The sequence below is a fragment of the Acomys minous genome (genome assembly GCF_964271855.1).
Source record: "Acomys minous genome assembly, chromosome: 13".
Taxonomy (NCBI): Eukaryota; Metazoa; Chordata; class Mammalia; order Rodentia; family Muridae; genus Acomys; species Acomys minous.
The window spans coordinates 95,844,030-95,871,989 of NC_140495.1; the positions used below are offsets into that span (position 1 = coordinate 95,844,030).

Here is a 27,960-nt window from a genome sequence, read left to right on the forward strand (position 1 = left end):
TGATGTTACAAACATACGCACTGTAGATAAAAACCCCCAAGCAGGTATGAGAAAAATAGAAATAATGGGCTTCTAAAAATATACACAAGATTATCCTTGAAATACCATGATGACAATGAGAAAGGTTTTGATTTGAGAGCCATTTTACTCTAGCATAGTCATTTGCTACTTGGGAGTGTAAAGAACAGTTTTCTATCCAAAAATGCCAGCTGATAGAATCAAAGAGAGAGAGAGAGAGAGAAACCAACACTACAGTAATGTACTTTACTACACTAACTATATGCAGGGAAGTGTAATAAATATCATCTATAGGGGAAAACGGTGATTTCATGAACTGAGATCGTCAAATAGGTAGTAAACTTTTTGAACCATGGGCCTTATATTTTGAAACCGTCCCATAGAACCAAAAGCTTCTGTAGGTAAAGAAATGAACAGCAACATTAACATCCCATCATAGTGGGAGGAAATGGGTGTGAAAACATGCTGATTTATAATAAAGAACTAATCGAAAATGTGTCTATTGGTACTGTTGAAAGGGGCATGGTAGATTTTTAACCCCTATATAAGAGGGGCCATCCACAGTGTGTCGTCAGGACACTGCAGTTACAGGCTTCTGTGTTACAGCTTATTTGTTACAAGGATGGACTTGGAGAAGAATTATATATTTTTCAGCTGGAGACACTTGTTTTACCCATAAAAGATAAAGAAAAGAAAACATGTGGCTGAGTGAGAACAATTAAAGAAGAAGAAAGAGGAAGAAGATAAGGGAGAGGAGGAAGAGAGGCGAAATTATCACCTGGTTCAATGTTTTCTTGATTTTCCCCATTATCTGGGAAACAATCTAACAGGTCTTATGAATTGTCATTTAGGTAAAGCCAAAGCACACAAGACGGTGTTTCGATTGCTTTGCAGCCAATAGTGCTAGGGAAGAAGAGGCCAACTCAGCAGCTGCAGCTCTCCAGTATTAAAAGATCAATGTAATCTGATAGAATCCAACCAATGGATGTGACAGAGCAGAGCATAGAAAACAGCTCGGCCCTGAAGGCAGGGGTAAGCATGCATACACAGGGCACAGAAACCCCCCTTGTAGTGACTATTACATCCATGAACTTCCTTTGGACTATTTAAAGGCTAATTTGGATATTATTCATTTTTTTAAAAAAAATTTAAACCTGGACCCTGAAAAACTTTAAGAGGGACTGGCACAAGTCCCGATGTTGTAGAGGACAGCGGGGGATCCAATTTCCTAATGTAGCAAGCCTGCACATGTCTCCAAGGGCATCTTCCCAAAGCTTTGGAAGGGAAACGTGGAACTAGATGCTGAGCTCAGCTACCCAGAGGCAAGGAGCATTACAGCATCCCCATTAACTTGCCAGCTGGAGCAGTTAGTGCTGGAGTCCTATAGAATCCAAAGGGTGGACCAGTGACACACCCTTGTGAAGCCCATAAGGAATGCCAGGGGGGGGGCTGCTTTCCATTCCCCTAGGGTTCACACTACCTGGATCTGCACTTAACGTGTTTCTCCAAGATGGAAACCAGCCTCTCTTAGTTTAACTTTTTCAAGATCTTTATTTTCAGTTTTCTGGGCAACAATCCAATGGATCCGTGAATTATCCTTTAGGTAGAAATCAAATACAAGACAGTATTTCAATAGCCTCCCAGCCAATAGTGATAAAATGTTCCTCAGGGGATAGAAAACATACCCAAGATTGTGACAAATTTGAAGCCTATTAGCTTAAAATGAGGCAGTGTCTGAGAATTAAAAAAAAGAAAAAAAAATCAAGTTGAATTTCCTGCCAAAAGTACAGAATTTTAAACACAGACCCCTTTAGATCTGAACATCAATATACTGCAAATGAAATTTTTTTAAGCTTTTGAGTTAGTAGAAAATAACCTTTGTTATCTTTCCGTTCTGATTCCTTTATGTTTGATTAGGCAAAACGTTTTTTGTTTTTGTTTTTGGGTTTTTTGTTTTTTTGTTTTTGTTTGGTTTTCTAGACAGTCCTATGTCATCCTGGTGACCTTTAACCTGTGGCATTCTTTCTTCCTCCCAAGTGCTGTGATTATAGACATATGCCACCACGCCAGGCTTGACAATTCTTCGCGTGGCAAGTAACAATAATGTTATGCAAATACTGTGGCCTGGCAGAAGAAACGGGGTGGGGCGGGGGAGGGGGAACCACATGCCTGGAGTTTTAAGATAAAAGCTACCATTTTGATTAAGTGCTCACATGTGTAGGAGAATCACTGGGAACCGTTTGCGTGTGCCGAGCTTCAAGGTTGCCAGACCCCACTCAGCTGACCCCGTGTAACCCAGCCACCACTGCGACTGTCTGACTGTCTGATTTTTTTCTCTGTTTTCCTATGGGAAACTGAGGCTCAGGGAGTTGGAAATAAGGAACAGGGATGTCATGAAGATTGCAGCCTCCCATCCTTGTCTGCTGCCCTCCCTAACATCCCAGAGGGGGCAGAGTAGGATGAGCAACAGTAGGGAGGAGAGGGAAGGGCACAGCCCTTGAGCTGCCACAGGATAAAAAGGGGTGAGAGAGGACTCTAGAAGGAGCGATGTGGAGCTAAATGGAGGACACCGCCAGCAGGCAGAGCACAGAAACGTGAGCATATATCTCAGGTGGAAGCACCGAGCCTCACTCTTCTTTCAAACAAAATGAACGTGGACACTCCTGACGTGTAGCAGGTCTGCAAGTGTGGGGGATATGGAAATAAATAGAAGTGAGTTCCTGCCCTCAGACACCTCCCACATTTTAAAAATCAAGGAACCCGAAAATTACTAAGGAAGTATTTAACTAATAAAGCAGTGAGCTGGCACATCAAGCGAGCAAATGTTTGATGTAAGCAGTGAGTGCCCGTGTGATGTAGATTACGGAACGAGAGACAGGCGGGTTCTGCCTGGTAGCTGGATGGGCTCTGTAGAGGATTTGGTAGCTCAGCATTGGTTTCAGGTACGAAAAGGTCTGTGTTCATTACTTTTCTGCTGCTGTGAAGAAACACCAGGGCCAAGGCAACTTACATAAGAGTTTAGCATCTGATCCTGGAGGGTTAGATTCCACAGGGTGGCGTGGTGGACAGCCTGGCGGGAGACCACAAGCATGGTGGCAGGACCAGGAAGCTGAAAGCTCACATCTTTATATCTTCCTGGCTACAGGAGGTGGCAACTTCAGGTTCCTAATCTCCCATTGCTAGGATTCTCAGCTAGGGTCACCGACATGGACTCCCAAGAGCCTCCCCTGTTCCAGAAATGCACCCCTGCCCCCACTCACACGTACACATTTCCCTTCTTTCTCCCAGTCCTCCTCATAAGCCCACTCTGCCCATGCCTGATCCCCATCTTCCATCTACTTCCTGAATCTATTTTATTCTCCCTTCTGAGTGAGATTCAAGCCCCGCTGCCACCCCACCCCCCACCCCCAGCTCTCCTTAATACTTAGCTTCTTCAGGTCTGTGGATTGTAGCATGGTCGGTTATCCTGTTATTTATAGCTAATATTTATGTATAAGTGAGTACATATCATGCATGTCTTTCTGAGTCTGAGTTACCACACTCAGGATAATGTTTTCTAGTTCCATCCATTTTTCTGCAAAGTGCACAGTGTTTTTTCGTTTTTGTTTTTTAATAGCTGAGTAGTATTCCATTGTATAAATGCACCACATTTTCTTTAGTCATTCTTCAGTTGAGGGGGTTCTAGGTTGTTTCCAGACTTTTGGCTACTATGAATAAAGTGGCTATGAACATAGTTGAGCAAGTGTCCTTGTGGTATGGTAGAGAAACTTTGGAGTATATGCCGAGGAGTGGTACAGCTGGGTCTTTAGGTATAACTATTCCTAATTTCCTGAGAAAGTGCCAGGTTGATTTCCAAAGTGGTTGTACAAGTTTGCACTCCGACCAGCAATGGAGGAGTGTTCCCCTTTCCCCACATCCTCACCAGCTTGTGCTGTCACTCATTGAGGTTTTGAGGTTAGCCATTCGGATGGGTGTAAGATGGAATCTCAGAGTCATTTTGATTTGCATTTCCCCGATGACTAGGGACATTGATCATTTCTTAAAGTGATTCTCAGCCATTAGAGATTTCTCTGCTGAGAATTCTCTGGTTAGCTCTGTACCCCCACTTTTTAAAGATTCATTTTATTATTATGTATACAGTGTTGTCTGCTTGTTTACCTGCAGGCCAGAAGAGGGCACCAGATTACATTATAGATGGTTGTGAGCCACCATGTGGTTGCTGGGAATTGAACTCAGGACCTTTGGAAGAGCAGGTGGTGCTCTTAATCACTGAGCCATCTCTCCAGCCCCCTGTACCCCATTTTTAATTTGATTTGTTGGTGTTTACTTTCTTGAGTTCATTGCATATTTTAGATATTAGCCCTCAGTCAGATGTAGGGTTGGTGAAAATCTTTTCCTATTTTGTAGGCTGCCGGTTTGTCCTATTGACCATTCTTTGCCTCACAGAAACTTTTCAGTTTCATGAGGTTGTAGGGTTTGAACTTTTATAAAGCCACTTTATTTGGGGTGCTTTCAGGCCTATACCTCCCTTCCGACACACCTACCCTACATAGGAAAGAAAAGAGGTTAATAGGGACAGGAGAAGTAGGCCATTTTATACTCAGTTCCTTGGGTGGATTCTACTCTGCACCGTCAGATTTCAGCAGACCTGTTCAGAAATTCAGCAAAAGTGACTAAAACCACAGCAGCCAAACCCAGGACCTTGAAATGTTCTCTGAAGTGTCCCTCTCTGGGATCCTCTATGAATCAAGTGATAAACAACCAAATGATACAAAACCCTATAAAGCAAACCTCTGGCTTTGGGGCTCATATATATCTCCTCTCAGATTAAACTAGGATGTTTATCAGCTGGCAAAAATTATGCCCTCGCAAGAGGCATACCCAATCTAGTGGACAAACACGTGTCCTCACACAAGTCTGTCTCCGGCAAACAAACAATGCATGCCCCCACCCAAGTCTGTCTCACATCCCACACTTGGCATCAAAACAGAACCAGGTTTATGTCCACTGTATGAGGTCCCATTTATTAACTGCTGCTCTTAGTGGCTGAGCTGTTGGTGTTCTGTTCAGATGAGGTCTCCTGTACCATTGTGTCCAAGGCTAGTCCTCACTTCCTCTTCTAGTAGATGTAGTGTATCCGGGTTTATGTTGAGGCCTTTGATCCACTTGGACTTGAGTTTTGTGCAGGATGATAAATAAGGATCTACTTGCATTCTCCTACATGCATCCAATTAGACCAGCACCATTTGCTGAAGATACTTTCTTTTTTCCATTGTATGGTTTTGGCTTCTTTGTAAAAAAAAAAAAGCCATTCAAATGTTTGTATGGTGTGTGGATTTATTTCTGGGTCTTTGATTCAATTCCATTGATCAACCTATCTATTTCAATGCCAACATCATGCAGTTTTTATTACTATTGCTCTGTAGTACAGCTTGAAATCACGGATGGTGAGACCTCCAGGAGTTCTTTTATTGTACAGAATTGTTTCACCTGCCCTGGCTTTTTAATTTTTTCATATGAAATGGAGGATTAAGAACTCAAATCTTGAACTACAAAAGCAAATCAGAGAGAGAGCAAGCTGGAAATGGTACGAAGGTTTCCATCGCAAAGCCCACCCTCTGTGACGTACTTCCTACAGAAGGGCTACACTTCTTAAACCACCCCAAACAGCTGCATCACCTGCGGACCAAGTATTCAAATGCCTCAGAGTATGGGAGATATTTCTCATTGAAAACATCACAAGGGCCCAGACAAATTAGAACCATGCAGGGTGAAGAAATAATCAAAAGGGGATGATCCTTACGTGCCCTGAGATATTAACACACATCCTCAAATGACTGAGTCATTTCATTGCTATGTTCCTTCAGCAAAACAATAGGATTTGGTTTTCCCCTTGCTCTGTGGCCTATTTAGTCTCAGGCTCTTGACCACACGAGCTAGTAGTCTCAGGCATGGGTTCCATCTCATGGTGTGGGCCTTATATCCAATCAGATAGTGTTGTTTGTTTTCAATCCAACTGATCTTTGGAACAACAGACAGGATAAAACAGAGGAGCATTCGAAAGGAGACCCAGAGACTTCCACGTGGCAAACTTGGGCCATGAAAGCTCTCTCTCAGAAGATAGACTCTGCTCTGCTGGTCTCACTCGCTGCTCACAGCTTTGAAAGGCTCTCTGGCTTCTTAGTTATTTCAGTAGCGCTTGCACTGTTGGCCAGGTTCTCTGTCTTGTCTGTTGTGAGTCTTACAGCACTGTCTTCTGTGCTCTGTGTATCTTTCAGTGTGCTTGTGGGGCAATGTGTTCTGTGTCCCAAGCCTCAACCTCAATGTAGAAAGTTGACTTAAGGGTTATAGGGATTTTGGAAGCACACACTGAATACCTCCCTTCCAATAGCAGTTTTGTGTCATTCTTGTCAAGGCTCAATCCTGGTTTTCCCCTTGTATTACTTCTGTGATGGACTCTCAGGGCAAAGTCACTGTTTTCTCCCTTTATTTCCTGGTGGACTGGGGGAAGATGTAATAATCACACTTTAATTAGAGGAGGATACCAGGCAGTGGAAGTGGTGGCTGATGACCAAACTCTGCCCACGGATGAACAACTGATAACTTATGGAGCTGAAATCAAGGTGACTGGTATCTTTAGAGCTTCTTTTCCCCTCACCTTGTCTTAGAGAAAAACAAAGCAAAAATCAATGTGGGTGGCTCAAATACATTAGCACAAAAATATTCCTGCTTTTAAATTTCCTGTGTTTCTCCTCGGAGCACTGACATCGTTATGTGAACAGAATTGGGTTGAACGTGAGATGCTCAGCTTTTCTCAAGCAGTAGAGATTCTTCTCATTTGTTTCAAGGCTAAGATCCTTAGTGGGTGCCAGCACTGCTTTATCAATTCTTCTGAAGTATCTGTACTGAGAGACTGAAGCCTCAGGTGTGGCAGCTGCATTTGTGATGGAAAAAAAAACGTTTCTTTTCTTTTAAAATAATAATGTATGCACCATAAGAAGTAGCTGTTTGAAGGTCACATAGAAATGATATTCAGGACACAGGAAATTGCTCATTTAAAGTGACAGAGTAGATGCTGACTTAGTTCCCTTTCCCTGACTGTAAGTTTATTCCCCATATGTATTGTATATTACATACATATATTATTTATTATATATTACATGCCTATATCATATATGTTATATATGTACTATGTATAATTATATGATGTATAATTATAGGCTATATAATTGTATATAATACACATATTCTATGTCATACATATAATATATAGCATGTACTATATGTGATTATATATATATATATATATATGGTTTATGTGTTGGGCCTCAAACAGGTAGATGATGTGTAGTTGTCTTAAGTTATGCATGCATTAAAGATGAGTAATTCTTGAGATAACAAAATTTCTCCTCTAACTTGTCCTACTAGCCCTGATTGAGTTATTTGTAATTTCTCTGCTTTCTATTTTCCTAGATATCCTTATTGGCTTATATAATATTTCGGTTCACCTATATTAACCACCTGATGACTTGGCTATGTGTTTCTTGAGCAGTCTCTGGTGATACTCAGAAGAACGATAAAGGTGATAATTACGGGTTTATAACAGTCACGGGTCATGGAACATTGAGGACATACCAAACTATTTACACATCTATTATCCCCTGTAATTTCACATGACGCTATAAATTAACTTTCCTTTTTAAATGACAACTTAGAGTGACTAAACTGATGCAAAGAGAAGTGACTTGTCTAAGGTCGCAAATAGTGACAATAAGCCAAGATTTCTATTTCATTGTCTCTTCTTGCTATTAGAGATAGGGTGTTTTCCATAAGGCAGAAAAGTTCATGCTGAACACATGGCTCACACATTCATATGTAAGCAGATGTCCTTGAAAAAACTAAATAGGTCATAAAAAAGAGAGACAGAAATTCCAGACAGCTTCATTTGTATCTCCAAGTAAAAAATCAACCTTTTCTACAGAAAAGAATAAAACTATACTATTATCTTTATGTATAATTATAGAAATCATAGTATTACATAAATCACATTCCTAATATATTTATGTTATCAGGAACCACAAAAAGTTCCTGTAATCATGATCAATTTAATTTCACTTATTCATAATTAAACAAACAGTTATTCTCACTCAACAAGCATTCCTCATACAAGATGTCGTCATGTTCTTGAAGGAATATGGTTTGTTCAGCTGCATGTGTATGTAGGCAAAGCATCATGTGGGGAAGCAAAAATTTCTCCAACAAAGTATGTTCAGGGTCCAGGATGACTGCGTGGCATGGCCAAGATACAGGAGCAAAGCTGGCTGTCATCCAAGGGAAAGGAAGAAGCATAAGGACACAGGTTAAGGAGCTGTCGTGATGGTGCTATCATCTGAGGGACGAGCAGAGACTTCCTGACACAGGCTGACGACCTGAGAGACTAGAACCCTCAAGGCTTGGCTCAGAACCGGTTCATGTAGAGAGATTATTATGGTTTCCTTTGCTCAGGAATATTTTGTGTGAAGAAATATTCATGGGTCTACAAATCGGTTCACACTTTTCCCCTATCATGAGTTTAGTGGTAAGGCACGATCCTCAAGTTCAGACATCAGCTGTTTGACTGTAGTAATGTTATCCTTGCTTTAAATGTGTTGTTGGGGATTTTGACACTGAGTGCTGTGTGTAGCTGTCTTTTCTTTCTTTTTTTTTTAAAAAGATTTATTTATTTTTATGTGCATTGGTGTTTTTCCTGCATGTATGCCTGTGTGAGAGTGTCAGATCCCCTGGTGTTGGAGTTACAGATAGTTGTGAGCTGCTCTTTGGGCGCCGGAAATTGAACCTGGGTCCTTTGGAAGAGTGGCCAGTACTCTTAACTGCTGAGCCACCTCCCCTCCCCACAGATTGTCTTATGTAGAGAACAAGTCTCCCTTTCTGCTTACCTCATAACTTATGAATATGGTTTTTATTTTCAAATTTATTGACAAAAAATGAAATGTATAATTAAGACTTTTAACACTCACCTTCAGAATTATCTCTTGACAAACCCTACAAGTGAACAATCCTCAAGGAGCCTCAGGTACGGTGAGTGATCCTATTGAATCATTCTATCTGTCTAAGAGAGTGATCCTCAATCTTTTCAAAATTCCTCTCTCTTCTCTTGCTAGTGCCTGGGGGGGAAAAATACCATCTAATCGACAGTCATTAATATATACCTGATCTGTTTCTTTAAGGTGTTCTCCCAAGCTTATGGTCACATAATAATGGCCTCCCTTGGCTGCTAAAGGCACAACACATACAAAGAGGTCTGGGAACACTGGTAGAGAGAAGGAGTTTGTTATCTAAAATAGAAAAGGATGCTGGCTAGGATCAAGACAGTTAAGTTCGCAGGAGTTTGGAGGCTGTGCCTTTCCAGACTCGGACTCATTTTGAGATGTAACAAATGGGCAGGTAAAGGACCAAAGGCTGCAGTGTTGACAGCCATAAATCCACTGACACTAATGGAAAACTCTTGTGAAGGAGCCAAGATGGAAGTCACACAGGCTGAAGCCCATGGAGGGAAATCAGCCTACTTAAAAAGAAGCCAAGAAATCCTTAAGTCAGAGCTCAAGGCTTAACACAAGGACAACTTGACACAGTTTCTTAATTTCCAAGAAAACAATGTTTCCAGAAATTACATTTGGCATATGTAAGTGGCTTTAACATCAGATTTTGAGACTTGAGTGTATGATCCTTGCAACTCCATTCTGTTCTGTAGAGCGTAAAATGCCACGAAGTGAAATAGAAACTAAGTCTGTATTCATACAGAAGTAAATTTTGGGCATTTTTGTTTCATTGAAATATTAACCATGTTCACATTTGTATATGTGATTAGAAGCCAGAAAAAAAACAGAAAACTAATGTAGCAAGTGATATTATGGTTAATTTCCCTCTATATGTATGTATATAATGTTATATGTCTAAAAATGAATGGGTGCTACACTTGCAATAAAAAGAACAATAATTGTCATTGTTAGAAAGAATGTAATGGAATCCTAATTCTAGACTAGTGACGAATGAAATACACAAAGCTAACTCTAGCCTTAAAGTGCTAAATGCATGACACAATCATTTTGTGAAAAAACACATTGTAATTTGGTGAAATGACTACTTCGTATGATAAATAGCATTTTATAGTCTTAGTATGAGATGAAAAGACAAAATGCAACAGGTACATCTTTTGAAGGACTCCGTGCTAAGCTTGATGCGGTGGTGCATGCTTACAACCCCAACAAGAGAAATGTGAAGGACAAAAGTTCAGGAGTTCGAGGTCAGGCTGATCCATCTGAGACCACCCCACCCCCCCCCTTAAAAGAGAAAATAAAATTGAAGTGAGAGTTCTCAGAGTCCTGTTCTGCTAGACACAGATGCTCCCATGGTCAAGAAATAACACAAAGTAAATAAATTAAATAGGTGAATCATTATATGAGTGAACATAGGAAAAGCCTATGAGGTATTTCTTTGGAGATAAGTGGTATGTAGGAAAAAAATATTCAACAGAAATTTTAATTTAGGAAACACAGCTGAGCAAAACAATTTAGCGTTAAAAAAAAAAAGCCTTGTCTAGCAACTTTAATTTTCTGACCGGATAACAATAATAGAGACAAAAGTGCATTTGAGTTTCTCCGAGCAGCTGACTCATTGGTGTTGGGCTGTTATCAGTTTTGCAAAAACTAACCCTAACCCCCCACCCCCGGAAGAGAGAAGCTATGTAACTGAGTAACTGAAATATTTGTTACATGTGTCACATTGTTTCTCCTAACACTTCCAATCAACCGTATGTCTCAAAAGGTAAGAAATATGCAAACACAAAGGGAAGGTATTCCAAGCCAGGTCTCCCAGATGTGACCATTTCTACTGACCACTCTGCCTCAGACACAATGAGACCCTGGACTGCAGAAGTGGCTCAGTGGTCAAGATCACTGGCTGCTCTTCCAGAGGATACCACTTTGGTCCCCAGCTCCCATTTCAGGCAGCTCATAACCCCTTGTAACTCCAGCACCAGGGGGATCTGAGGTCATCTTCTAGCCTCTGAGGACACCTTCACATATGTGCTGTGTACCCATACATACCTATGATACAAAAATACATATTCATCTTTAAAAGTAATAATTTGGACACAACAAATGTTAGGTGAAACAAAGTTAACCTGTGTGAATAACAATTCTTTAAAAGTCACAATGTAAAGAACATCTTGGGTACTAGACTTCCAGAAATAAAAGGCCCGTGTGTGTATATTTGCAGATCCATCCTTTTTTTATTCATTCAGTCACCTTTTATTCACAAATACAAACATTTGTCAAAAGTCACAATGCAAAGAACATCTTGGGTACTAGACTTCCAGAAATAAAAGGCCCGTGTGTGTATATTTGCAGATCCATCCTTTTTTTATTCATTCAGTCACCTTTTATTCACAAATACAAACATTTGTCAAATGAACATTAAATGCAGGTTCTGAACACTGACGGCCATGCCTTGCAAGTACAAGTTGGATGCAAATGGGCAGACAAGTGCCGAAGAGCATTCCAAAGAGGTTTCCCTTATTTGGGGGAGATGTTCACATTTAAAGGCATTTCACATTCTCTCTTTTTAGATTGGCCAAAGTAGGCACGGTGTTCTGAATGGGGACCCATGATTTGTTAGAGATAGCTATGGATAGAGTGGAATGTAATTTGTTCCTCAACTTGGTCATCTCTTCTCGCCTTCTTTGTTACGACACATAGACCTAGTAAAGAGGAGTTGAAGAAAAAGAACCCTTCCCAAACTGTTTTTGCTTAAGCAGTGTTGGGGCTAGAACTCAAGGCTCCAGCGAAACATCATACCACGAATCTAGCACACACTTTTGTTTTGTTGTTTGTTTGTCTTGTTTATCCCCACAGCAAGTTGGGGCTAAAGTTGTTGATCTTGACAGGATGAGGCAGGAATAAGGAAAGTGACATTAAGACAGATTGTGGAGTCCTTGGCTACCAGGTGAATGAGGTTAGACTTTCTACATTACACAACACATAAATTCTTGAATACTGAGTTGTGTGTGTGTGTGTGTGTGTGTGTGTGTACAAAGTCAATCTCCTAATTAGTAGGAAATACACTCAAAGGGGATAATATTATCTCTTCTAGCTATAAAAATGAATCTAATGAATCAAAGATATTAAAGTCATTGTTTTATTTTCAACATCTTTTTGAGATCAACTATGTGCTAAGTCTTAGGCTTCCCCAGATTTTCATTGTAACAATAGTACTAGGGTTGCTAATCTCAAAATCAATTTCAGGTTAACTTTGTTTCACCTAACATTTGTTGTGTCCAAACAAAGACACCTGACATAGCGCAGCGTGCCCTCTGACAAAAATTGACTTCCTTCCCCATGTTATACAGTAAGTCTCCCTCATGGTTCCCGGGATATATGAAGTCAAAGACTTGATGGTTTTTCTTTTAAGAGCATGCCCAACATGGGTTTTTGACATTTCTCTGCAGCTCAGACATCTTCCAAGTTAGATTTTAATAATATCTTGACCCATACCCTTTGGCTTCAAAATTGGTTTTGGCAAAAAATCAAAAGTAGGAGAGTGTCTATATTAAATATTGATTTTTTTCAAAAGACTTCTTTTTTTTCCCCTCACCCTTTCTCCCTCTTTCTCAGAAGATTAAAGAAGATAACAAAGGGGTTAATGGCCTTTTAAAATTCCACCTGATTTTTTTTTCTTTTTCCCCTTTATCTTTATATCCTTTACTATCTGGCTTATAATAGCGTAGTTGGTTAATGTTTAATCTCACAACTACATCTATGTGCTAAAAACATTTTTAATAAAAAGAATTAAGTTATAAATTTGACTTCAAGATATTCTATCGAGGCTTAATCCAAAACCAATTTGAAGAAATCAATTTGGAAAGAACATTGTCTCTAATAATAATAATAATAATAATAATAATAATAATAATAATAACAACAACAATATATATATATTATATAATAATAATTTTATATTATTATTAGTGGTTTTAAAAGGTAAAAGTCTTGCTGTGCATCACAAATTGGCCTTAAGTTTGCAATCCTCATGCATCTCAACCTCTAGGGTACTGAGGTTTCAGGTGTGCCCAACATATTATTTCAATTTTTTGAGCCTGCATTTTTAGACTGCATTTTGAGACTGCTGTGATGGAAACACCCTGACCCAAAGGCAACTTAGAGAAGAAAGAGTTTATTTGGTTTCTGATTCCAGGTTAGAGTCCATTATCCCAGGCAAGTCAAGGCAAGAACCGAACGCTTCATACCCGCAGTCAGAACACAGAGAGAGAAAAAAAATGCATAAATCTTTGCATGTTTTTCTGCTAGCTATCTTCACTCTGACATGTGACGAGCCTAGAGGATGGTGCCACCCACCTTCAGAGTGGAACTTCCCAACTCAATTGACCCAGTTAAGACCATCTCACCCACACCCTCAGGCAAGCCAGTCCAGAGTCTGGCTTCCTCACTAAGAGTCTATTCCCTGGTGGTTCTAGATTGTGAAAGCGAAGATCACCAGCACAATTCCACAATAAACATGAGTACAATCCACCTTCCACTGAGAGCGGTCTTCCACCAGATGCCGAGGCAAACTGATCCTCGCCAGGTCTACGCGGCAGCCATGGTTCCTTTCCAGGTTCATATTCAAAAGTGGGGCAGGATTCGGAAATTAAATTGTATACAAGACTTCTAGTCCAATGAAACTGCTTTAAAAAGAGGAGGGGAGTGAGAGGCCTCTTCCAAACTTGTGCTCCGAGACAAGACTATGCAAAGACAACACTCAAAAGTTCTCACATAGGACCCGGAATGGGAGATTCACCTGAACCCTGTGGTTCAACCTCTAGAACTCTGAGAAAGTCAGTCACATGGACTAAGCCGAGCAAATTGACCCTTGTCATTAAGAGCTGACAGTTGCAATGCTTGTCCCCGTTGTGTAAATTGGGAAACAAATTAGGAGATCCTCAGCACAGGCCATCTGAACCCAAGTGAGCATGTCTCTGTGAGCGGCGCCCTCTGATTTTTGAATCAGGAGGTAACAAATATTGAACCAACCAACCACTGAAAAATTCCCCAAATTTCAGCTGCTGTTTTTTTTTTCCTTTAATTTTCCAGGTTTAGCAAATACACAGGAGATCAAAGAAACTTCCTCCCTCCTTGTCTCCATCATTTGGGTTTTGTATTTTAGCAAGAGGTTATTATGTCAGATCTCAGAATTCTAGGCCAATGATTGAGGCATGGGGGGGGGGGGTGGAAATTACCATCAACTTTCCTGAAATTGCAATGTCGAAATAAATCCAGGATTTGCTCTGACTGCGTTTGCTTTCTGTAAAACATCTTAAATACAAAATAAGCAGTATTGTGCCTGAATCTAATTGGCGGTGTCCCACGATGCCATATTACAGTCAGTTTCTATTAATTGGATTAGGGATTCACTGCGAGTGGCAGCTGGCAGAGGCTTTGCAGCGACTGTGTGTGGGTCTCTGTAATCCCTGTGGCAGAAATCATGTAACAATAGCAGAGGGTGACTGTTATTGGGATCGGGCATGTGTTGACATTCTTTTGGGGGAGGCATGCATATGTGTCTGATGCCCATGTGTGTTCACAATATGGGAGCTCGTGTGTTTAAGCGTGCATGTGTATGCAGAGGCAAAGGGCGGACATTGGATGCCTCCCTTGAGCCTTCTTCGCCTTCTAGATTGAGACAGGATGTCACACCCGAACCTAGAATTTGCCCGTTCAGCTAGCCTAGCCAATCAGCTTGCCTGGGGGAGGGCGGGATCCCTACCCTCTACATACTGGAATCACCCAAGACCACGTGGCATCGACAGGAGCTCTTGGGATCTGACCTTAGATTCTTAGGTTGTAAGGCAAACACTCTACCTGCCAAACCATCTCCTTGGCCCCTTCCTTGATTTTCTCCCTTTGAGCAAAACCTTCTCTCTTCCCCTTTCCAGGTTCTCTCCGGCCATCTTTTTATACCTGATCAACATCATGCCGTCCCTGTGGTTCCTTGAAATGCACCATGGAAACCAGGTATTCCTTTCTAAAGAAGCAAGAGACTGTGACGTGAAGCAGCAATCCACTTCCAGAATAAGACATGAGTTGTTTCAGCTATGGGCTTTTCCGTGGGGTTGGAATTATCTAGAATTGAAGAAATAAGAGGCCGGAGGCAAAAAAAAAAAAAAGTGACCCTATAATCTATCAAAAATAAATGAAGCGACCACAACTACTTTTGCATTATTATTACTCAACTAATACCCTTGTTGGTGATTATCTTAATTTGTTTACTGATGCTGTGAACAAAACCATGATGAAGAGCAATTTGGGGGAAGGAAGGATTTATATGGCTTCCACGTCTGGTCACAGCTCACTGAGGGAAGCCAAGATAGAAATTCAAACAAGGCAAGAGTCTAGAGGCAGGAACTGAAGCAGGGGCCATGGAGGAATGCTGCTTACTGACTTGCTCACTCGTGCCTTGCTCAGTCTGCTTTCTTATACAGCACAGGACCACCTACCCAGGGATGGCATTGTCCGTAGTGACCCCTCCCCTCTTCTAGATCAGTCATCAATTAAGAAAACGCCTCACAAGCTTGCTTATAGGCCATTTCTCAATTGAGTCTTCTCTCTTCTCAGATGACCCTAGTGTGTGTCGAGTTGCCATAGAAATCTTCTCCTTACAACCACCCTCCTGTCCCCACAACATGCTAACTACAGCTCATAGGGGAATATGAAAATGGTTATTTACCCATTTATGTTGGTATGTATACGTGTGAGTGTGGTGTATGGTGCACATGTGTCTGGTATACGTACACATAAATATTTGTGACTGTCTTCTTCCTGCAGAAGCCACTGGAAGACAAGATGCTCTCTGTCACTTTCTGCTGAATTTCCTCAAGGCCAGGTCTGTCACTGAACTCTGCCAGTAATCCCCAGTGGTTCTCTTGTTTCTTTTTCTACCAGATCTTGGGTCATAGGATCATGCAGTAAGACATAACTTTCATATGGCTGTTGGGGATTTGAACTTGGGTCCTTGTTCTTGCACAGCAAGCGCTCTTACTTTCTGAGCCATCTCTCTATCTCTGTGAATGGGGTTTAACTCTTGCATCTTCAATGGGCCCCAAGAGTTTATGCTACGGTTCTCACTATGCTAAGGCCTCATTCTAGCATTATTTGATGGGACATTTTTAAGAGACATAAAAGCAAAAATGAAATTACATTTTAAAAAATCTTTACCTTCTGTGTCTGCATGAATGCATTCAAACTTCTAGAGAGCATTGAAAACGTATCCCAGGAGCTTGTGGGGACATCTTAGTAAAGCAGAAATTTGTGGGCTGGAGAGAAAGTTCAGCAGTTCAGAGCACTTGCTGCTCTTGGAGAAGACTGGAGTTCAGATCCAAGAACCCACACCCAGCTCTAACACTTCTAAGATCTCTAGTTCACACATGTGGGCACATACACAGAGACATACACACATGCGAGCACACATACACAGAGAGAGAGAGAGAGAGAGAGAGAGAGAGAGAGAGAGAGAGAGAGAGGGAGGGAGGGAGGGAGGGAGGGAGGGAGGGAGGAGAGAATTAAACATAAAAATAAAATAGAATATTCTTCTAGAGCCCTGATATTAAACATAAGGGAGTGATAGTATGGAGCCCAACACAGAAAAAAGTATTATATGTATCCAAGTATATGACCATGGCTTCCAATCCAACCCCCATTTATACAGGGGTTCTTGTCACTCAGTTTTATTTGTTTGTTTGTTTTCTTGAGTCACAGTCTAGCCTGGTATTTACCATGTAGCTCATGCTGGCCCTAAACTTGAAGCAAAGCTCCTGCATCACCTTCCTGAGTTCAGACATTCCCCAGCATAGCTGGCTTATACAGCATTTTAAATATTGACCCTTCTTCCTTTATGGGCTTGTCTGGCTTGTGGGCTCAAGACTGAGCCTGTCATTTGTTTTGTTAATTCCCCTGTGCAAGCTTAAGAGGCCGCATTGATAACATGCTTTAGGCAAGAACTGCTCAGAATTGACCCTGTATAGATGTCTTTGCCACCGCTGTTATTTTCTATCAAGGTCGAGTCTCTAATTTATGATTAACTTTATCTGAAAATGCCTTCTGCCAACTTCAGGCACACAGAGAGTAATTTACCTTTGCGGATCCCTTTAGAAAGAACTCCCAAGCAAATATCAATCTTGTAGCCATGAGTAAAACATTTCGCCTCCTCAGCTCTCACATCAATTCTACGACATGGCTATCATCCCCAATAACAATTCATTTCTCCCAAATGCTTTAATAATATAAATGTATTACACAGCTAATTGATATACAAGTCCAATCCCATTACGACCAATAGCATGCAACCAAAAGCTCTCTTTTTAATGAGAAAAAAAAAAAGTGATAGAGTTTTTAGCCTCGGGCAAAACTTCTGTGATTTTCATACTACAAAAGAAATCAAGTCTTTATTGCTGGGATTTGACACTGACAATTAAAATGAATGACTGGAAATTGAAGCAGACAGGGCAAGTGTAGATAGAAGTAGAAAAAAGAGAGAGATAAAAATATTGGGATTCTGTTTAAAGAAATAAGTGGCGTGTCAGAGTTGAGGGAGGTGTAGAAATCCACTCTCTCCTCTCACTGCGATAAGCACTTTTGTTGCACTTTACCTGACATTTCAGAGAGTTTTCAGTTAGCTTTTCTCACTTGTCGATTTAAAGACCCCCATGCATTAGGCATGGTGCAGACATTTCTATTTTATAGCCATGAACCCTGGGGCTTAGAAGGCTTAATTAAATTCAGAACCAACACCTGGTCCAGGAGAACACACTCTAGTGTTTCAGGGGAGCTTGCGTAAGAATCATGTACTTTTTTTCCATGATGGAAAAAGCCATTTGCTTTCCACTCGTGGAGTCGAGAGATGGATTCGTGGTTAAGAACACTTTCTGCTCTTGCAGAGATCCTGAGTTCAAGTCTTGACACCCAGGGGACCCATAACCTCCTGTCACTCCAGCTCCAGGAAATCTGACACCCTCTCTGGTCTCTTCAGTCATCTGCAGGAATGTGAGCATAAAACCACAGAGAGACATGCACCCAATTACAAACAAAAACACAAATCGTAATTTCCAACATTCTCCATTTATTTGCATCCCCATTGCTCTAGATAGGCAGTTTCATACCTTCATCCCAGAAGGGATATGATCTACACACATGTAAACAAAACTGTCCTAAGGATTGCAATTCTAACCACGTGTAAGCTCTTCTTGTGACAGAGCATGCTAAAAGTGACAGGAAAGCTCTTTGTCATGCCCTTGTTATCTTTGAGCCAAAGGGATACATTAGGTTTTAATGACACGGCCGTAAATAAGTAACATGCTGGTACCAAAATGACCTTCATACAATCCCTTGCATGATGATACAAGGACAGACACAAAAGCAGACCAAGTCAAATTAGGGTTAAGGGTTTAAATCCCATGCTGGTGGTTGCCTCACTTGTCCTTAAAAGGAAAGTTCTGTTCATCTAAACCGAGTAACAGGAAAGGAGCTCAATTGCCACCACGACGCACATGAAAAGCCATTTGCTTCCAAATTAGAAAGCACTGCACTCAAGGGCAACATTTTCCCTAAATAGCAAGATGTTTATGGAGTTTGGGAGATAAAGGTATCAAGACGTATCATCTCACTCTCACCAATTTTAATATACAGTATATTTCCATGCCTATAAAAAAGGTGGTTAAATTTCGTTTCTAATGACAGTTACGTACTTAAGGTCACAGAGGCACTCTGTAAATGATGAGTTAGGTTGTAGATCAAAGATTAAATGTTTTTTCTCCATTGTATCTTCTTTAAACCTTAGTGGCACAAATGTATATACATGTATGCATGCACACACAGCATAAACACATATGCGCATTCATACAGATTCACACACATGCACATACGCTCACACAAACAGACACATACATACATTGTCACACACCTACATACGTGAACATAACACCCACATACAATAATGCATATGCATGCACACACACTTTCTTGCACTTGCATGTACATACGAACATACATGCACACACAAATGCACACACATAGTGTGAATACTCCTAATCATTCATGTTATTTCACTTACGACACCAATCGCTTGGGTTCAGAGCAGAAAATAGTGGCTTCTTGGAAGGCTTTTTTGTTTACTTGTCAAATGGCTTGTGGAATACATGCCATGGTATCAAGAATAGTTAAGAATAAAGTATTTCTTATGGCTTGAGCGCTTTTTCCACCAATAGCTTTCTCTCTTTAAAAAAAAAAGTGTAATCATGGAGAAGGGTGGTGATTTTGGTATTAGTGGTGGTCGTCGTGGTGATAATTTGTGGTAGTAGCTCTCTTTGTCTGTCTGTCTGTTTGTCTGTCTATCTGTCTCTGTCTCTCTCTGTCTGTGTGTGTGTGTGTGTGTGTGAGAGAGAGAGAGAGAGAGAGAGAGAGAGAGAGAGAGAGAGAGAGAGAGAGAGAGTTTGCTGTAAAACCATGTCAGCACTGCAAATGCTTAGGAAGAGTCAACCAGTCTCGAAGGCACGTTTAAAGTGTGTGCCCACAGTGGCTACATTGCCAAGTACTATCTCTGCTTTCTTATAAAAATTTCCGCCTCTTATTAATCTCAGTTTCCCAGTATCTGGCTAGAGAAAATTATACACAAAGAAAGGGAAGAAGGAGATTGTCTTTTATGCCAAGTATCCAATTTCCCAAGACCCTAAGTTGGCTTTGGTATCAACACTGGTGTCTGTGACATGGGACATGCTGACTTTTGTGTGTGTGTGTGTGTATGCACGCACGTGCGTGCGCGTGCGCCCGCGCAAGCACCAATGCCCAGCCCGATGGGTGAAAAGTAATTGAATTATTTATTCAACTGGAATGATAATTTTAGATAGAGAGCTTTCTTGGTAATGAATGAACTCATAAAATAAATGCTTTGAAGGGGTCCTATGTATTCTCAGAGTTTGTATCACAATTATTCTAACAAAGGTTCAACAAAGGGACCCCCCCACCACTCAGCCATAGATTGCATGGCTTTTTGTGACAGCTCAGCATCTCTATCCTCCTATGCTATTGGAAGGGGAGACAGGCAGTGAGCGCTCTCTGTGCCTCTCTTCCGGTTCATACTCTGGTCCCAGGTAATGTTCATGCAGGCTCTGTAAATGTCACAGCTGCTTTGCTGTTACTTTGCTGTGATGGTTTTTGTACACACCATTCTCAATTCTTAGAATTGTAGCACCCAGCCTGAGAAAACAGCACAGAACATCAGCGGAAGAGGTGATATCAATCAAAACCTGACGTCCCACGAGCACGCCAATGGGATGGAACATATCCTTGAGGGGGTAAGAGCTTTCCCCACCATGTACAAAAAGTTTCATAAAGTGTCACAGAAGAAGACATACCGCATTTGTTAAACCTGTATCACCTACATAATGGTGCAGTTTTCCTTAGTAAGCATATGTATTAGCAACACTCTCACAACATGTGTATAGAAATATAAACTAAAACGTATCAATATTACGGCATATTACTTGTACTCAAATTTATGTGCTCTAATCATATGTCTGTATTTTAAGATATGTTTATGTATAATATCTTCCTTTAACCAGAGTAAATTTGAATTCACAGCACAACCGAGAGGAAGGTAGTGATGTTACCCATAAACATCTTTCTCTCATCCATACACAGCCTGCCCTTCTATTATATCTTACACCTCGTTGACATATTAGTCCAGCATCTGTGTGTGCTTGAGGCAGGGTACCACACAGTCCAGGTTGGCTACGAGCTCATTATGTAGCTGAGAACGACCTTGGACTTCTAAGCATCCTGCCTCCACCTCCCATGTCCTAGGATCATCGGCATCTGCCAGGTGCTTGAGCTGCTGTGGATTGGACTCAGAACCTTGTGCATACTTGGCACTCTGCCAACTGAGATATATCCCGAGTCCCAGTGTTTTTTATCCCAAAGCAAGATGCACCTATGTGGATGTGTCGTTGTCACTAAATGTTATAGTTTACGTAAGAGTTCACTTTGGATATTGTATGTGCTATGCATTTAGACGCACGTATTATAGTTTCTATCCAAAATGTGTGCTCACTTATCAAGGACCTTCCCTTCTTCACCTGCCCCAACTACTTTTTAGAAAGCAGCCCCTCCTTCCCCTACTCTCTCCCTCCTTCCATCTCTCTCTCCTTTCTTCCCTATTTCCTTCCCTTCCTCCCCTCTCTTCTTCTACCTCTCCTTCTCTCTGTGATGAGGGAGATCAAGGCCAAGGTTTTGCACGTGCTAATCACATCCTGCAGTGGCCAACACCCCCTAAATAGACGCATTCACACATCTTGTCCCGTTTGCCTTCTGATTCAGTTTTGGATCTTCACATGTTTTAGATAACAGTCCATTAGCAGATGTGTCTCCATTGAAAATATTTCTCTCTGTGCCCATGGTTTGTCTTTTTATTTTCTTGCCTTTTATAGAGCAGAACATTTTTTAGCAATTATTTCCCAGATCCTTCCTTAGATTCTGTATCTAAAATCAGCATCGTAACACGCATCACTCTGGCTTCCCTAATGCAAGCTTCTGGACACTTCATAGCTTCACATTTTATGTCTAGTTCTCTGAATTTTGCAAAGACCGTAAGCTCCATAGCTCCATGTGGCTCAGTTCTTTCTTTCTAGGCATATGGATACCTAGTTATTCTAGTACCATTTTTTTTTAAATTATTTTACCTTCTCTGAATTACATTTGCTAATATTTTGAAATTCCTTGTGGGTGTGTGGGGTCTGTTTTCTGTCCCATGAGCCTCTCTGTTTATACTTTTTACCTAAAGTGCACTATCTATGTAATTAAAAGTTAGGTAGCATCAGGGCTCCAGTTTTGTTTGCTTTAATGTTGTGCCAGCCATTTTGGATATTTTACCTATCCATGCAAACATTAGACTCTGTTCTTCAGCTGTCACCAAATAGCTTGGTGGCATTAGGGTTAAGCTGGCATCAAACCCATGTCAAGTTATCGATAGCTGACATGTTGGCAATGTTGAGCCTCTTTCTCCATGAGTACATGGCCTCTCTTCAGTTAGTCTTTGATTTTAGCCTTCCAGGACTGTGGGCACAGCCCAGCATGAGAGCACGTGCCTCAAAGATGCAAGGTCCTGAGTTTGATTCCTGCACTGTCCAGAAAACAGAGAGACTGATTTATCTCCTCAGCATTTAGTAGTTTTATCATATATGTAAATGATACATATATACATATCTGACACACATATGTACAAACATAATGTATTTTAACACAGATGCACATATAACATATGTGTGCTTTAACATTTTGTTAGATTCATAAGCTAATATTTTATTTTCCACAGTGGCAATGTAAGTGATACCAAATATTAGCTTCAATATTTATGTCTTTGCCAGTATGTAGAAGGAAGATTGACTCTTGAGTGTCAAAATTTTATACCTACAATTTGTTTTTTTAGTTCTGTGAAAGGTTTTTCTTTTTTCTCCCACCTATTCTTTAGGACTCTCTACATATACAAGAATGTGACGTCTGAACAAGACAGTTCTATTTCTTCCTTTTCTATGAGTATAACCTTTATTTTTTCTTATTTTGCTGAACTAGCTAGGAATATATATGAATATATAAATATTATATATAATGAATATGTATACATAAATGCATACATATTCATTATATATAATATTCCTATAATAAAAAAGGATATTTGCCAAACTAGAGTGACAAGATGGCATTTTTCCTTCATGTATCTTGATAGAGCAACTCGATAAAGATCTCTTTGAAAATAGTTTACAGAAGGGACTCAACACAAACAAAGGTCTCTACAACTAAAAAACAAAAGGTGTCTTCTAAAATAAGTGCCAGAGCAGAATAGAGTGGTCCAGGCATTATTATCCACACACTATTATTTCAGTTAGAGTTTACCTATATGACTGTGGATAAGTCATTCATTTTTTTTTTTTACTATTTTTGTGTTTTTAATTAATTAATTAATTTTATTTATTCACTTTACACCCCAATTGTAACCCCTTCTTTCCTCTCCTCCAAGTTTCACCTCCCCTCTTTCCCCATCCTTGTTCCCCTTTACTCCTCAGAAAAATGGGAGGCCCCACTACCAACCCCACCCCAGCACATCAAGTTACGTCAGAACTAGACATTCTCCTCCCCTGTGGCCTAGAGAGGCAGCCCCACCAGTGGGAAGTGATCAAAAAGCAGGCAAGAGAGTCCATGTCAGAGACAGCCCCTGCTCTCCTTATTAGCAGACCCACATGAAGCCTGAGCTGCCCATCTGCTACATCTGTGTAGGGTGCCTAGGCTCATTCTCTGCATGGTCTTTGGTTGATGCTTCAGTCTCCACAGGCCCCTCTGGGCCTGGGTTGGTTAGCTCTGTTTGTCTTCTTGTGGAGCTCCTGTCAACGCCAGGTCTTCAGTCTTCCCCCCCCAACCCCAACTTTTCCACAAGACTCCCTACATAATACCCAATGTTTGGCTGCAAGTCTTGCTAGACAGGACTCCTAGTGGAGGGAAGGGAACACCAATCCACCCACCGAAACTTTCCCCCAAAATGTACCCTGCCTACAAGATATGCAGATAAAGACAGAGCAGAGCTGAGGAAACATCCAACCAATGCCCGGCCCAACCTGAGATCCACCCTATGGGAGAGAGCCAACCCCTGACACTATGACCCTGCTATGCTTGTAGAAGGGAGCCTAGGACCACTGCCCTCTGAGAGGCTTCCCCCCTCTGAACAGATGTTGAGCGTCCCTAGGTTTTTCATCTTAACTAAAACAGTAACATTTATCCGGATAACGTTGTTTCTCTCTGTGAGTTAAAGGAGTTGTATGAGAAGCCTCACAGGAGAAACAGCAAGAACAAATGAGTGGAAAACTTTCTTGATCTTCCTGCATGGATTTAATCAGCCCTCTTATCCACTGGTTATTTCTCTTCCTTGTCCTTGTGTATTTGGTGTGGTTAACTGATCAAAAGACACAACTCAGTTCTGCACAAAGGCAACTACGGTGCTTGCATAGGTCACCTGGAATCATTGTCCTGTCTACTTGTGACACAGATCTTGTAGCCCTTACATAGTTTAGCCCAAGCTGATAGTAAGATACTTTGAAATTTACTTCAAAATTAAATTGGAAGGGTGTTTCCTCCAAGATATACTAGGGGATCTAACTTTTTCTCAAACCTAAGAGTAAAGGCAGACTAAATTTTTCTTGCAGAATTATAGATGATTGAATAATATGCTATGTATTCAGAGTAAAAATAGGAAATATTATAATTATTCTCTTCCACTAAGTAAACAGATAAAATTTTTATTACAATTTTAAGGCAGTGATGGACAAGAGGAAAATTGTAGTATGCTAAAAATTTCAAAGTCAATAAACTCTTATTTTAAATCAGTGTAAGAGAAATACTGGATTTTTAAATAATTTTCATATAGAATTTATCAAACTTTGCTATGTATTATACTTTATTATGGAGTGTAATAGAACACCTAATCATATTTAAAAGGTTATTAATTTGGTTCTTTATCTATATCACAAAGGCTCATGTCACTAGCAGTATAAGGTTTAAATTAGCCACTTGCCAAGTAAGTCCTACCTTAGAACCCCAGTATCTTCCTTTTTTTACAGTGTTCAGCTAAAAGGGCTGTTATTTTCCTTAGTAAATGAGAGTGACTCTTGGAAAATGTTGACAAAAGCACACTGTTGACTGAAGGTCATGTTGATGCAGATAATCCTCTACACACTGGTGGTTTCTAACCCTGATGTCCATGGGATGTCTGTTCAACAGGCCAAGGGATTTGTACGTACCTTAGCCATGGTGTGTGAACCAGTCTGGACCTTAGGACTCCACCAAACACTGCTGTTAATATTAATCATTGGCCGATGGTTTCTGCCGATTGGAGGCACCATTACTAGAGATCAGCTCTCAGAACTGCTTCTGATGTTTGTGGGGACGGCAGCTGACATACTGGAATTCACTACGGAGACTCTGAAGGAAAATAATGTCAGGTAAGGTCAGACTCAACATCAGCACCACATGTTTGTCTCATTGCTCCCTTATTCGGACTCTGCATGAGTCAGGTTTTATTGTTTGTTTGTTCGTTTATTTTCTAAGATAGCCTCATGTCAGGGCTAGAGAGATGACTTAGTGAATTGTTTTCCCATCAGGACCTGAGTTCAAATACCCAATTCCCATGGAAAAACCAGCCATGGTGGTGTGTGTCTGTGATCTCAGCACTGGTGATGTGAAGACAGGAGACTCTGGAGCTCACTGGCCAGCCGTTCAAGCTGGGTCAGTGAGCTCCACATTCAGTGAGAGACTCAGAAAGTATGGTGGAGGGTGACAGATGAAGACACGCCATGTCAAGGCCACCATATGCACCATCACACATGTGCAGGCACATTAACACACATACGCTCACCCATGAACATGTATTCACATACACGGCACATGTACTGTGTATGCACATATATGTTTAAGGACATGCTAGGGACCAACCTTTATAGTAAAGAGGAAAATACAGGAAGGAGGCGCTGCCCAAGAAAGGGACAGCATATGCCCACACATGCTGGATAGAACACAAGACAGCAATACAGCTGCACCCTCAGTGCGGAAGGGTCATGGCGGAAGCACAGTGGCCACAGGTATCTGGATCCCTCGGGTATCTCTTTCCTCTCTTACCCAGGTGTCAGGAGTATATCCAATGGCAATATTTTCTTCTAGATCGCTGCGTAGTTACAAGAGCCCACAGAGAAAGTGTCCCTTTCTCCGGCTGAAGAATTTACATTTCCCGGTAAGAAAGGCGAATGGAGCAGATGAAGTTTTATTGTGTGAAATTTTATTTTTAGTCAGTTTTGTTCAAAGCGCCCAAAGGCTTTCTGGTGGAGATGCCTATAAATTAAAACTTATTGAGTTGGTACTTTACTTTTTTTTTTTTTTTTTTTTTTTTTTTTTTGCCAGAAGCAAATAAACTCCGAATCCATGATCACATCTGTTTATGGAACTGCTTTCTTCCCATTAGGGATTTGAGTCTCCGTGCCTGGATGTACTTTAAGCTTGGGTTGTTTTGTATGATGCTATAAAAATAAATTGGAAAGAGGCTGGCTTTTAATGCTACAGTTTACTTTATCCCACACTCCTCAAACAACAAAACGTAAAGCCTAAGCAAAGTACACCAGCTTATTAAGTAAACTTAATTTCTCAATTACAGCGCGAATCATTATTTATAAGCAAGAGGTATTTTCTAAGAACACTCACTGTTTTGTGAATACTAATCTTTCTTTTAGTGTACAAAGTTGACATTGTTTTTTAAGGAGTCAGATATGAATTGGATGGCTCTACTCATAGTGTTTATTTTAGCCTTGTGATTTCAATGCCTTATGTTTGACCAGCGATTTATATTGCATAATGCTTCCAAATACGTTTAAGATAATTATAATACAACGCCGTTACTAGAGGAACATGAGTGGATTGTGATGGAGGACATAAAATAATGAATGTGGATAGTTACAGAGGCATGGCACTATGATGATAGATTACTCCTGTCTGTAAATGGATGCATGCATGCTGAACAGCTCCAGAGAACGTAGGCAACACGAGATAGTAAAAGGGCTTGGGGAGGGCTATGTTTTACGGAGCTCGTCATAAAACAAGGGAGATGCCAAACCCAGTTATCTTAATGGACTCTCCGCGTCCCATCCAGAAGTATCATCAAAGAGTTATGTATCCCATGTTTATCAATAAATGTTGATTATTAAATAAGTCTCTTTAATCACTTGACCCATAAAAAAAAAAGCACCCTTGGAAGTCACTAGGCACTGTTTAATTGACTAAGAGCTGGTTTGTTATGTAACATGTGCCAGGTACTGTGCTAGGCAGAGCCTAGGGAGCCAAAGCATAAACCAGTTACGAACCGAAGAGCACACAGTTCAGCCAATGCAGCATTGTTTTGGTCCGGCAAGAATTTAGGAAGCACTTGATATCTCAAAGCTACATCAATACCTCCAATTTTTCTGCCACTGAGTATAGATTTTGGAAATTCTGAACTTGCCTTTCATACAAGTTAATACTTACTAGGGCTGAATAAATTAGACTTGGCCCTTGTATCTCTAAGCTTCTCATCCATGGATAGAAAGTATTCTAGAAATGACTCCCAAGTTTATTATAGAATGTGTGTGGATTATATGTTAATGGTATACAATGTTTTACAAGAATTTGAGTGTCCTAACAAGCACAGTCCCAAAGGATTTTTGTTACAGATTCTATTTTTAAATACATCTCAATATTATTTTCAGTTATATTTTCTCAAATTGAAGTTATTTTGTTTCAAACCAGATTGTGCCAGTGGCCTTTTGCAATCTCCCATCTGCCCCCCACCCCTCCCTGCACCTCCATAACTCAAATGCACCTCACCATGAGGTCAAGTCCTGGAATGTGTCTAGAGATTTTCCTTTCTTCAAAAAGATTCCTTCCAAGTTCTAAGTTCCCGCCTCTGGTCTTACTTATATTGTAAGAAATGATACCACAAACGTGTGTGTGTGTGTGTGTGTGTGTGTGTGTGTGTGTGTGTGTGTGTGTGTGTATGTATGCGTGTTCTCACCTCTGGTCTTACTTATATTGTAAGAAATGATACCACAAACGTTTGTGTGTGTGTGTGTGTGTGTGTGTGTGTGTGTGTGTGTGTGTGTGTGTTCTCACCTCTAGTCTTACTTATATTTTAAGAAATGATACCACAAACGTGTGTGTGTGTGTGTGTGTGTGTGTGTGTGTGTGTGTGTGTGTTCTCGCCTCTGGTCTTACTTATATTTTAAGAAATGATACCACAAACATGTGTGTGTGTGTGTGTGTGTGTGTGTCCATTTGA

At 40.7% G+C, this 27,960-nt stretch overlaps 1 protein-coding gene across 1 annotated transcript in view; it reads left to right on the top strand.

The window, feature by feature from the left end:
- Window positions 1–27,960, top strand: part of TMEM26 (transmembrane protein 26) — a 48,800-nt gene that overhangs the window by 2,761 nt on the left and 18,079 nt on the right. Inside the window, exons 2-4 of the mRNA XM_084753350.1 lie at window positions 15,008–15,086; window positions 20,303–20,416; window positions 24,885–25,105. Coding sequence (XP_084609476.1) covers window positions 15,008–15,086; window positions 20,303–20,416; window positions 24,885–25,105 — 414 coding nt within the window. The remainder of the gene's footprint in view (window positions 1–15,007; window positions 15,087–20,302; window positions 20,417–24,884; window positions 25,106–27,960) is intronic.